Source organism: Macrotis lagotis, chromosome X (assembly GCF_037893015.1).
Source record: "Macrotis lagotis isolate mMagLag1 chromosome X, bilby.v1.9.chrom.fasta, whole genome shotgun sequence".
In the NCBI taxonomy this organism is placed as follows: Eukaryota; Metazoa; Chordata; class Mammalia; order Peramelemorphia; family Peramelidae; genus Macrotis; species Macrotis lagotis.
The window spans coordinates 192819385-192831891 of record NC_133666.1 but is presented as its reverse complement, the minus strand read 5'-3'; the positions used below and the strand labels follow the sequence as shown (position 1 = coordinate 192831891).

Below are 12507 nucleotides of genomic sequence, written 5' to 3'. Positions count from 1 at the left end.
TCACATTAACAACACTGTAAGATGAACAACCTTGAACAAAACAAAATACCCCCCCCCAAAAAAAAAACAGTAATTAAGTCAAGGTCTAAAAATTCAAGGTTTAGGATAGAAAGAGGAGAATTTTAGTCTACTGCAACAGAAATTTTCATGGTTTTTACTCTAAATAGGGGTCAGTCAATTATATAGCAAATTTTTACAATTTTGGTGATTTGCTAAGATTATTCAAAAACAAACCCATCAGACTTCCTTTGAAATCAAAGAGAAACAAAATTAAGGAGATGAATAGTAGCAGAATAGGGTGAGTGTTGGTATGGTCTTCCCCAGACACACATTGAATCACAAATTCAAACTACAAAGAAATACACATGCTCTGTAGCCTTACGATGTCAGAAGAAAGTAAGGAATATTCCCTTGTTCACTGGGGGTAGGCCCCCATGGCAAATTTATGAGAATATAGACAACAGGAACTTCCAAGTCAAAGAGATTAACAGTCCATTCAGTATTTTTGAAAATATCACCATTTCTATTATTTGATTTTGTTCTATGTGCTGAATAATTCTATTTATAAATTAGCAAATACCTATATGCAAATAAAAATAGCTACTTTCTAAGTGATTCCCAGTGTATTTCATCTATGTGTACAATCTATAATGATTAAATTTCTGGTGTGCTATAAAGTGTACCAAATAAATTAAATTACAGTTACTATTGAAACCAAAGTATTTTTCTAAATCTTTCAAAAGACTGAATCCTTATTGAACTGTTTCTTGTTCATTTCAAATCATAACAGAAATTCTGAAGCTGGTGCTCCACAAGTGCTATCAAAAGAAATTACAAAGGACTAGAGAATTCTTTGAAATTAGGAGACAGTCTCTTCACAGAGTCTATAATCTTCAATATGTATAAAAAAACTATTATGACTAAGAGGGGTCAAATAGATCATCATAAAAGATGCAAAGAAGGAAACATTTCTCATTAGGAACCTGATCCAATTATAAGATCTGCTTTCAAATCCTGTTCTTATTAATAATGTAGCCTTTGGGTAGATGTTTAATCATTCTAGGGCTCAATATGCTTTATCTATACAGTTAATTTAGATTGTAGGAAGGACACTTCCAGCTCTAACTAGTCTATGAATGGGAGGAATGAAGGAGTAATCAAGCAATCAATAAACATATATTAAGGACCTACTAAGTTCCAGGCACTGTGTTTAATAAAATTAAAGACTAAAGACAGTCCCTGATTACAAGAAAGTTACAATCAAATGGGGGGGATAACATGCAAATAAATATACACAAAGCAAGCTATATGCAGGATAAATAGGTAATGATTAACAGAAGGCACTTGAATTAAGAGGGGTTGGGAAGGTCAGAAAAGATGTAAGGAATTAAAAAAGAGTGAAGAAATTAGCTCAGAAGTGAGTCAATAAGATTTATTAAATATTTATGATAGCCAGGCCTTGTGAAAAATAAAATAATACAATAAGTACAATACAAGGAAACCTGAAAGACAGTCCTTGTATTAAGTAACACACATAATGGAAGAGATAATATATAAACAAACTGCACCAACAAGATACAGACTGGATAAACAGAAAATAATTAACAAATGCAAAGTGCTAGAATTGAAAAGGATCAGTAGAAGATTCTTGTAGAAGACAGGATTTTAGCTGAGATATGAAGGGAGTCAGGAGGTGTAGATGAAGAAGGTGATTCATTCCTGGGATGGGGAAACAGCAAAAGATAATGCTTAAAGATGGGAATCTAATTTCAGGAAGACCAAGAAAGATAGTGTCCTGAGTTGTAAAATATATTGTGAGGGTGGGGAATAAGGAAAGGTCTAAGGAGAATAAAAAGATTTCAGGGTAAATGTGGGAATTGTAGGTAGGCTATGAAAGATGCTGAATGTCAAATCAAAGATTAGTAGACTATATTTTACTTGATGAGTAAAAAGAAAACTGAAAGTTTTTTATGCTAATGTAATGATATTTTGATAATAGCTGACAAAAATATACATATATATAGATAGATATAGATATAGGTATTTATCTCTCTATATATAGTAGTTTGAGGTTTACAAAGCACTTTACAAAATACAGTCTCTTATCTGAGCCCCCAAACAACTGTGTGATTTAGGTACTAACTAGAGGTTTTATTATCCACCTTTTATAGATCAGGAATATCAAAGTCACAAGGTGGATTTACTTGCCCAAGGTCACGCAAACAGCATCAGAGGCAGGTCAAGTTGTATAAATGGCTCTGCTTGGTGGTTTTAAAAATGAAGTGGAGAAAGAAAAGGATGAGAGCCTGGAAAGTATGCAAACCAGTCAGGAAACTGATACAGGTGTTAAGGCAAGAGGAGTTAAGGGAGGTAGAATTAGAAAGCAAAACTTTCATAGCAGCCTTCCTTAGTTACAGTTTTAGGGCAGAATTCAAGTTTCAACAATAGTAGGGCTAAAAAATAACCCTAGATATATTTTAGCACAATCTTCTCATTTTACACAGAGAAGAAATGAATCCCAGTAACATAGCTAGGATTTGCAGAGACACAATTCAAGGATATAACTTCTAAACTTTTTGGCTCCAAACCCAATCCTCTTTGCACTATGCCTTCCACTGGTCAAATAAACATAAAACAAAAAAGCCCAGCCCAGACCCACATAACAGATATGGTGCACTCACCTCATGGATAAGAGCCACTAATATCTGCTGAAAACTCCGCCCTCTACTGGCCAAAAAACGATTGATGGGTTTGCCATCTTTACCCATGTGGATTGGAAGATCGTAGCAAAGTAACATACCAGCTAAATAAAGGAGTGAAGAAAAAAATACATGATTGGAAAATCATAAAGTAAAACATCACTCATTCAGACTTTCCTCAAATTCATACTTTGTCAAACTGGATGGAGATAAAGGTGTCTTTTGCATTAGGGAAAAAAAGGCTTAAGTGAATGAGTCATCGTAACTACTATCTTCACTCTTCTCTTGGTCATTCAGAGGCCTTTTTTGCTTCTAGGATTTCAATTATATTTCAGTCAGATGAAGTGATTTCTGAATTAGGAGAAAACCACTATGATTTAGGCTTTTTTATCACTATGTCATGGGATTGTGCTGCACAAATTGAGACTGTCTCTGAGACAAAATGCAAGAACATTATGACAGTACAGAAATAAAACATTTTCAAAGAATATAACAAGCTTATTCAATGTAAATTAACAGACGTACACATATTCATGCTTATAATCCTCCTCCTCCCGCCACAATCCCTTATACACATTCTCGCTTTTTTAGTCTGTCTCTTACACAGACACTTTCTGTCTCTATCTCTGTCTGTCTCTCTATCTTTGTCTCTGTCTCTCTCATCAATGATCAGGACTAACATCCTTCCTAGCACTATCCTAGAACTAACAGCAGTCCAATATATGTAGCTGGATAACAAGACACCCATATGCTGCTACTGGATAATCAGGAGGACTGGCTAGTCAGCAGAGGGAGAGACTTTTGGGAGTAGGGGAAATGGAAAAGGGCTAGTCTGGGAGGGAAAGTGATTTCAGATTAAAGGAATAAAGTGCACACGAAAACTATTATATTTTAAAAGTTTTAGTTAAAACACAATCAATATTTTACCTGCAAGACCAGCTTTCAAGCCTGGTTGTTTGTTTTTCTCATACATTTTCAACATGAAATTGGGAATTCCTGCTATTGACTTCCCTTGGTCAGAACGAGAAGCACCTCCTCTTAAAGCAGAATAATAGATACCTCGGGGCATATTCATCATCTCCTGTTTCACAAGTGATACAAAAAATTCTCCAAGTGCTGAAAAAAATATGAAAAGATGAAAATAGGTCATTATTTTAGAAATAATTAGGTACAGGAAAAAACACTCACAATGAGTGCAAACAAACTTTACTTCAATGAAGTTTCACTACACAAAATTTCTTTGCAGAAATCAAATAAGATGTAAATATCTGGAGAGGAATTAATTACTCATAACTAAGTCATGCTAATATAACAAAAATGACAATACTATCTAAATTAATGTATAGATTCTGTGCTATATCAAAGGATTACTGTATAGAGCTGGAAAAAATTAGTGATGAAACTCATCTGGAAAAAACCAAAAGGTCAAGAACTCTTAAGGAAAATAATAGCAAATAAGTAAGAAGTATCAGAATTTAAAATATACTACAAAGCAGTGGGCACCTATACTATTTGGGTACCAGCTAAAAAATCTGAAGAGTTGATCAGCAGACTATATCAGGTACACAAGATCACACAAGCAACTTGTGAAACATCTAAGAGCAGAGTGTTTTGGGATTCTGTGGTAAGGAGTCCAGCTTTTAAGGAAGAACTCATCACTCTACAAAAAAAAAGGTGTGATAAAAAAATGACCTGGGAAAAATTAGACTCAGAACCATATCTCATCATAAACAAAAATGGAGTCCACATGAATATATGACCTACATACAAAAGATCATGTAAGATATGAATGTGGCAAAACAATTCCTGTTTTTTGAAACATGCAAACTGGATGATTCTAAGCAAGTCACTTAACCTCCTATGTACTAATAAACTCTATAAGGCAATAAGCTGCAGAGAAAAAGCTAATCTTCAATGGTAGGGACATTTTCTTCATCAGAAGATTCCCTAAATCAATGAAGTAAGAGGTCTATTCCCTATACCCTCTGCTAAATAAATAAGAATGAAAAATCTTTCATAATTATATGGGGATTAGATATGACTTTGAAAAACTTCTTAATCAAAAAAGAACAGAGAATCAGAAGAACTATATTTTCATTATGTAAAGTTGAAATGCTTTTTCATAAACTAAATCAATGGAAGTCAGAATTAGATAGGAAAATTGTTAGCTGGGGAAAGGAAGAAGGAAGTTTTGGAGACTTCTGTGATAAAGGTCTAAAAAACAAGGCTTGCAGGGAATTGAATCATACATATAAGAACAAGAATCATTTCCCAACAGATAAATTATCAAATGGTATGAACAAGCAATTTTCAAAAGAAGAAATGAAAGCTACTATCAACATGTGAAAAATGGTCCAAATCATTAACTATAAGAAATGAAAATTCCACCTCACATCAACAGCAAAAACAGGGAGGAATTCAAAAAAGGGAAGATATGTATGAAATGATAGTGAAGGGAGCAAAAAGAGTATGATTATTATAAAGAATAAGAATGTGGAAAGACTTAGGAATTCTGATCAATACAATAACTAATCAAAGTTCCAGAAGAAAAAAAAGTATGGATTGTAAGTTAGGCATATGTTCTCATATATAACCAATAATAAAGAAATTTTCTTGTTTATACTTATTACAAGAAAGGGTTTTGAGTGGAAGGAGTATTATTTGGGGAATGAAAACAGATATTTCAAAAAATTATCAATCATTTAAAAATACATAGAAAAGAGAAAACAGAAAGGGCAAGGACAAGAAAAGCAGTGGTAATATTATACAGTTGATGTGTACTTTTTAAAAATTGAACATACTATATATACTTAACAAGTAGTTACAGAATGAATACATTTTATTTCAAAGATACTTTCAATTCAAAAATACTGAATTAGACAAGAAAAACCCCTATCTATATTATGCTTTAAGACATACAGTATATTGTCTTTTTTCCAACAACTCTGTTCAAAGTTCATTTTTGTTTTACAACCTAGAGAAGTTGATTTAGTTAGCAATTGAGAATCAACATATAGAGTCAACTGTGGGTTCTCAGATGTGGGTTTTGGGGATAATCAAAGGTCAGTTCTGATGTTCTGAGGGTGTCAAAGGACATCAGTGGGGCAGAATCTGAGGTTATTTATGAACTAAACCATATTTAAGTTATGGGGAAGGGTTACACATCAGCTCAGGGTGAGGCTGGAGCTGATCTGAGCTAGGATCAGAAGTTAGCTTTAAGGAAGGTTATAGGTTGGCTATAGAGAAATATTAAAAAATCAATCCTGGATTGTAGTTAGCACTAAGCTGTAGGCTGGGACCAGAGGTAAGTTATGAATAGAGGTAAATTGTAGGGAACAGAATAGGATCGAATGTAGGTTGGGGTGCAAGTTCACCTGTGGGCTGAATCCCGAAGACACTTGTAGGGAAGAGTCCATGGTTTCATAATAGAATCAGGGGTCAAATGTAGGGCAAATTCAGAAGTCAGCCACCAGACAGATTCTGAGGGTCTAGCACTCATTCCCAATACCAAGTTCATTCACATTCAAAAGGTTGGCTCTGAAAGCTCTGAATAAGTGATGTCAGATGTTATAGTTCAGTTATAAAAAAAAATCTACCCTCAAGCATTTAAGTTACAGATCAATATTTCTTTTGTATTATCATGTAATAATGTAATCATGAATCTATGATAACAAGACTGCTCTGCAGAGAAACATAATTTAGTTTTCTCAATAAAGAACTTTTTTTTAAGTGTCCTTAAGACTGGTAGTCATTAAAGCCAATTGCTACTCCTCAATTTTAGGACTCATGGAGGTATGTATTATTTATAAGGCTGCATGTGCTCTGAGGGGCTCTGGGTTTTCAAGTTCGTGCTGCGTTTGGATTGTAAAGAATCGATGTCACGTTATTATACTTGGCTGTGAAATCAGAGCAAAGGAATCTTTATGACCAGTGGATGTGGGTGGTAGTTGGAAGAGAAGGTAGGAGGCTTCATATTTCTGCAGCCTGACATGCGGCCCATATTAGAGCAACACCTACAGGGCCTCGACAGCTAGAGAGTCTGTTAGCACATCTATTAAGGAATGATTTAAAAGAATTTATAACTCAACTGTTTTATATTAGGACAAAAAGTATAGGCAAAAAGGGAATGTAGACAAAAAAGATTTGCTTTGCCTAGAAACTAGAATCTCTATGGGATGACAAATAGTTCACTGTTCTGATTGTTTTATGAAGTTAACACACTTGAGGGAGGGGCAATAAGAAAGAGAATATGGGTTCCCCTGTTTGTGGCAGTGCTTCTAAATTAATCAAACTTTGTACCCTTCATTATTGAACATTTTGGTGTTATGAAAGATGGGAGTAGAGGAAGAAAGATATATTGTAGAGTAGAAAGAAATGGATTTAGAAGTAGTTTAGAGACAACCAATTCCATCACTTAGCACTTGTGTAACTTGAGTGAAGCCACTTAATCTCTCTAGTACTCAGTTCCACTTCATCTTTAAAATGAGGGGGAACAAGGACACAACTTCCAGGAGGTTCCCCCTGTTCTAATTCTTCTAATTCTAAGATGCCAATCATCCAAGATGACAGGCTGAGTGTGACTGTCATTTCCTTCAACTCCACTAGAGGTTGCTACACACAGAAAGAGAAACTAATGGGCCAAAGGAGAAAATGCAGAGCCAACAATTTAAAATGGGGAAAGCCCTGTTTGCAACCTTTGTAGGCCAATAAAACTGGGATTTTCTTAACTGTAAGGAATCTAATTCTCAAGAACCCCAGGGTTTAGGAGATTATGTAGAACAGGAATGATCTGACTCAACAAGTATTCACGGAGAACTTTCTATATGCTTAGCTCTGTCTACTGTATGCTTCCACTAGAGTTCTACTCCCCACCTCAGCCAAACAAAACAAAATAAAACAAAACAAAACAAAACAAAACTTCATTGTCCATAGATTGGGTAAGAAAAAAAAAAGGCTGAACTGCACTAATATCAGTTTATATCCTATACATATCCCATATGAAAGTATATGATATATTTCAAGTTTGGCTAGCAGATAACTACCTTTTTTGGGGGGGGATTTACCCAATGATTGTGGGGAATTGGGTTATCATTATTTTTTTTTCAAAAATGGCCATTTTTCTATACAATAGAGTAAAAAGAAGACTAGATTTTATTTTAAGAAAACTTGTGGGGGGCGGAGCCAAGATGACGACAAGAAGGGATCTAGTCTTAGGCTCTCTCTGATAAAACTTGAAACTAAGGACTCTAACTAAACTTTGGAGAGACAGAACCCACAAAGGGACCCAGTGAGGCAGTTTTCCTACTCAAGGTAACCTGGAAAAGAGCAGAAAGGCTCTGCTCGCTGGGGTTGGAGGGGCGGCCCGCCAGAATGAAAGAACTTCAGCCTCCCGGAGGCAGCCCCAGGGCGCTGGGAGCCGGGACTCACAGCAGGGGGGAGTCTCCAGAGCTGCACCCCGGGGAGCATCGGGCACAAAGTGGGGGAAGGGGGGACCTCTGCCAGAGCCAGCACGTGGAGCCCAGCCGCCAGCAGCTTGGTGTTTCCCCAGCCCAGATCCAGGAAACAGAAGCAGGGGGAGCCTGTAAGCAGAAGCCCCCAGGGCATGAGCCCATTGAGCTGAGGGAAGGGAGAGAAGAGAGACAGACTGCCTAGCTCTGTCCTCTGCCCCTGGAACAGGACTCTGGGGCTCTGACCACATTCAGATCCTGATCCCAGTCTAGGCCCCTCACAGAACAACAGGGCACCCCCACCTCAGCCCCGTGGCAGAGGGGGGCGCTTATGGTCATTCACAGACCAGGAGGGAGGACAGAGCCTCACACACTGAGACCCTTGTGGGAGTGTCCCAAAAGCTCAAGAAGCAACCCAAAACCAGGCCCAGGCTGGGAAAATGAGCAAGCAGAGAAACAAAAGGAAGACTATTGAGAAATATTTTGCAAATGAGCCCAAGAAGGATCAAAATACTCAGTCTGAAGATGGGGAAGCACAAGCTCCTGCATCTAAAGACTCCAAGAAAAACAGAAATTGGGCTCAGGCTATGACAGAGCTCAAAAAACACTTTGAAAATCAAATGAGGGAGTTGGAAGAAAAACTGGGAAAAGAAAGGAGAAAGATGCAGGAAAAACATGAAAATGAAGTCAGGAGCCTAGTCAAGGAAATCCAAAAAAATGCTGAAGGAAATAGCATGCTAAAAACAGCTTAGGTCAAATGGATAAAACAGTTCAAAAAGTTACTGAGGAGAAGAATGCTTTAAAAAGCAAAATTGGCCAGATGGAAAAAGAGATAAGAAAACTCTCTGAGGAGAATGAATCCTTCAGACAAAGAACAGAATTCAGGGAGATTGATGAATTTACCAGAAATCAGGACTCAATACTTCAAAACCAAAAAAAAAAAAAAAATGAAAAATTAGAAGAAAATGTGAATTGTCTTGTTGAAAAAACAACTGATATGGAAAAGAGACTTAGGAAAGATAATTTGAAAATTATTGGAATACCTGAAAGTCATGATCAGGAAAAGAGCCTTGACATCATTTTCAAAGAATTACTACAGGAAAATTGCCCTGATATTCTAGAAGCAGAGGGCAAAGTAGAAATGGAGAGAATCCACCGATCCCCCAGAGAAAGAGATCCCAAAAAACCAACCCCTAGGAATATTATAGCCAAGTTCCAGAACTCCCAAGTCAAAGAGAAACTATTACAAGCAGCCAGAAGGACACAGTTCAAATATCGTGGAGCTGCAGTCAGGATCACACAGGATTTAGCAGCAACTACATTGGAAGCTCGTAGGGCTTGGAATATAATATACTGGAAGGCAAAAGAGCTTAGAATGCAGCCAAGAATGAACTACCCAGCAAGGCTGAATGTCCTCTTCCAGGGGAAATGATGGACTTTCAATGTACCAGGGGAATTTCAAATGTTCCTGTTGGAATGGCCAGAGCTGAACAGAAGGTTTGATTTTCAGATACAGGATTCGGGTGAAGCATGGAGATTGGAGGAGAGGAGGGAAATATGAGGGACTTAATGATGATGAACTGCATGTATTCCTGCATAGAAAAATGACGCTGATAATACTCATATGAAACTTCTCAGTTAATGGAGCAGGTAGAAGGAGCTTTTATAGTTGAAGCACAGGAGAAAGCTGAATTCGAAGATAAAATATGGTATAAAAATGGAGTCGATAGAAAAAAAGGGAAATGTAATGGGAGAAAGAAAAAGGAGAGGGGGAATAGACCAAGAGATTTCTCATAATAAGTTTTTTTTATTACAATGAGCTATTGCAATGATATGGAAGGGGGGAGGCAAGGGGGAATGAGGGACCCTTTGCTCTCATCAGAGGTGACCAGGAGAGGAAACAGCATATATACTCAATGGGGGTATAGACATCTGGAGTAAGAAGGAGGGGGGAGCAGGGGGAAGGGGTGGGGATGTGAATAAAGGAGGAGAGGATGGACCATGGAGGGAGAGTGGTCAGATATAACACATTTTCTTTTTTACTTCTTGCAAGGGGCTGGGATTGGATGGCCTGTCCAGGACCATAAAGCCAAGGTGGATTCTGGGCCTAAGGGGTGGTATGGGGGCTCAGGGCTTCTTGGCCCCAGGACCAGGGATCTGTCTGCTGCGCCACTCAGTGACCCTACAGCATAGTCAGAGTGAAAGGAGAGAGAAAATATAGTACATGGTAGTGGAGAAATAAGAAAGGAGGGAGCGATCAGCAATGGCAATGTTAGAAAAATATGGAAGCAATTTTTGCGATGGACTTACCATAAAGAATGTGATCCACCCATGACAGAGTTGTTGTTGGAACAAAGACTGAAGCACATTTATTATTATTATTATTATTTGGGGGAGGGTGCAGGGCAAATGGGGCTGGGTGGTCTGCCTGGGGCCACATAGTAGGGTGATCTTTGGGTGTCTGAGGCCAGATTTGGACCTGGGTGCTCCTGGCTCAAGGGCCAGTGCTCTGTCTGCCACCCAGCCACCCCTACCATGATTACTATTTTATTTTATTTTGGGTCTTTTTTTTCCTTCTTCTTTTTGATTTTTGCAGGGCAGTGGGGATCGGGTGGCTTGCATGTCACATGGCTGGGTGATTGTTGGGTTTACAAGGCTGGATATGGACTCGGGTGCTTGTGGCTCCAGGGCTGGTGCTTTGTCCATTGCGCCACCTGGCCATACCTACAATTATTACTTTTTTTTTAATTTTAATTTTTTTCTCTCCCCTTTTATCGCCCAAGCAAGTCTATATTCATGGGGGGAGGGGTATTTTGTTTACTCTTAAACAAGAATATTTTATTAATTAAAAAAAAACATTTGTACAAAATGAGAATAAAAAAATAAAATAAAATAAAACAAAACAACAAAAAAAACAAAACAAAAAAGAAAACTTGTGTCCAAAGCCTGGCTGCAACACTTACTACTTGTGTGACTTTGGACATGATATTTAAACCTTTGGGGCCTTGATTCCTTCACCTATAAAAGGTGGGACCATATGATCTCCAAGATGTCCAAGATAAGAGCAAAAACTATAAGTATGAACACATAAACACATAGGTCAAGGGGGAAGTAAAGACTTATCTTAGGCATAGGAATATACTCAATTTCTCAAGTTTTTGTGTCAATAAAACTTTTAGCTACCTTCTACCCCATTAGTAACTGAACAGATCAACATGTGTTAAGCAATGGATGCAGCTGACTTAATTAAACGTTTACCATCCTTTAGTTGGTGAACTAATCCTTTATCATCTTTGGTTAAATAGTTTTTCCTATAATTTTTTGCAGCATGTCTTCATATTTTATACCTGGGTTTCAAGTCATAAGTATATCAAAGGAATACAAAGTATAAAGAGAAATGAGTTCAATTCTTACTTTGATTATATATTCCAAACAGGTACCACAGTATTTGGCACTTAATAAATGCTTGTTGATAGGCTAAACATTACTATGCTTATTTTGTCATGGACTGGATTTAATGATATGAACTTGAATCTAGTTTGCTTGTATCGGCACTTCAGCTGTCTGATGTTCATTTCAATGTCTTTTTTTGAGAGGACAAAACTTTCTAAAGTACACAGGTTTCTGTTGGTCTTTGTACTTGCATCCTTGAAGGAGGGATCTGGCAGTCCTCAATAAATACATGGGTTTTTTGCCTTTTTTTTAATGGGGTGGAGGGAAAGCCTAGATGTTCCCTCCAATTCTAAATTTCCTCCAATTCTAAATCTATAATATTATAATCCTAGAGTAGACGGTCTTATTAGTTCTGGATATCCAGAGTGTCTTTATCATGCTAGAGAAACCTCTTAACCTTGAAAGCCCACAGCACCCCTCCTGCCTGGTTCCTCCATGAACTTATACTCAAAGACAAATGTCCAGACCATGCCAAACTCTCCGGAACATTCTCTACAATCCCCAACCTATCATACTCCTCCTTTGGGTCTCTCCCTCTTTGAAAAGAGGTTCTACCTTTCTTTTGTGTTGTTTCAGTATACAAAATGCTTAGCAGAGAGTCTAGCAAATATTATGTCCTTAATAAAGTGCATATTACCTTACTGACTATAGATTATGTATAACCAAATCATAGTCTCAAGTCAAGTAGGCTTATCTGTACATATTTTAGAGAGGCAGGTAATGATGCATTGTACCTCCACACCTAAGGTTCTACAGACATGGTGACAGATCCTAGACTTGCTAAAATATCTAGAAATATAAGATTAAAAAACATTTGCATTTGCATTCAAGGTTTGATTCAAATGATGAATTATACTTTCATCAAAAGCCAGAAATGCCAGCACAATCAATGAAAGCTCACATGAGTG

At 37.4% G+C, this 12507-nt stretch overlaps 1 protein-coding gene across 3 annotated transcripts in view; it reads right to left on the bottom strand.

Moving 5' to 3' along the window:
- The window catches only part of FOCAD (focadhesin), a 362553-nt gene that overhangs the window by 112134 nt on the left and 237912 nt on the right, over nucleotides 1-12507 (bottom strand). For all 3 annotated transcript variants that reach the window (XR_012472869.1, XM_074208785.1, XM_074208786.1), the window contains 2 exons: nucleotides 3627-3815; nucleotides 2682-2803 (listed from right to left, as the gene is read on the bottom strand). Coding sequence is in view for 2 of the 3 variants with exons in the window: in XM_074208785.1 (XP_074064886.1) it covers nucleotides 2682-2803; nucleotides 3627-3815 (311 nt within the window). In the remaining variant the exon portion in view is untranslated. The remainder of the gene's footprint in view (nucleotides 1-2681; nucleotides 2804-3626; nucleotides 3816-12507) is intronic.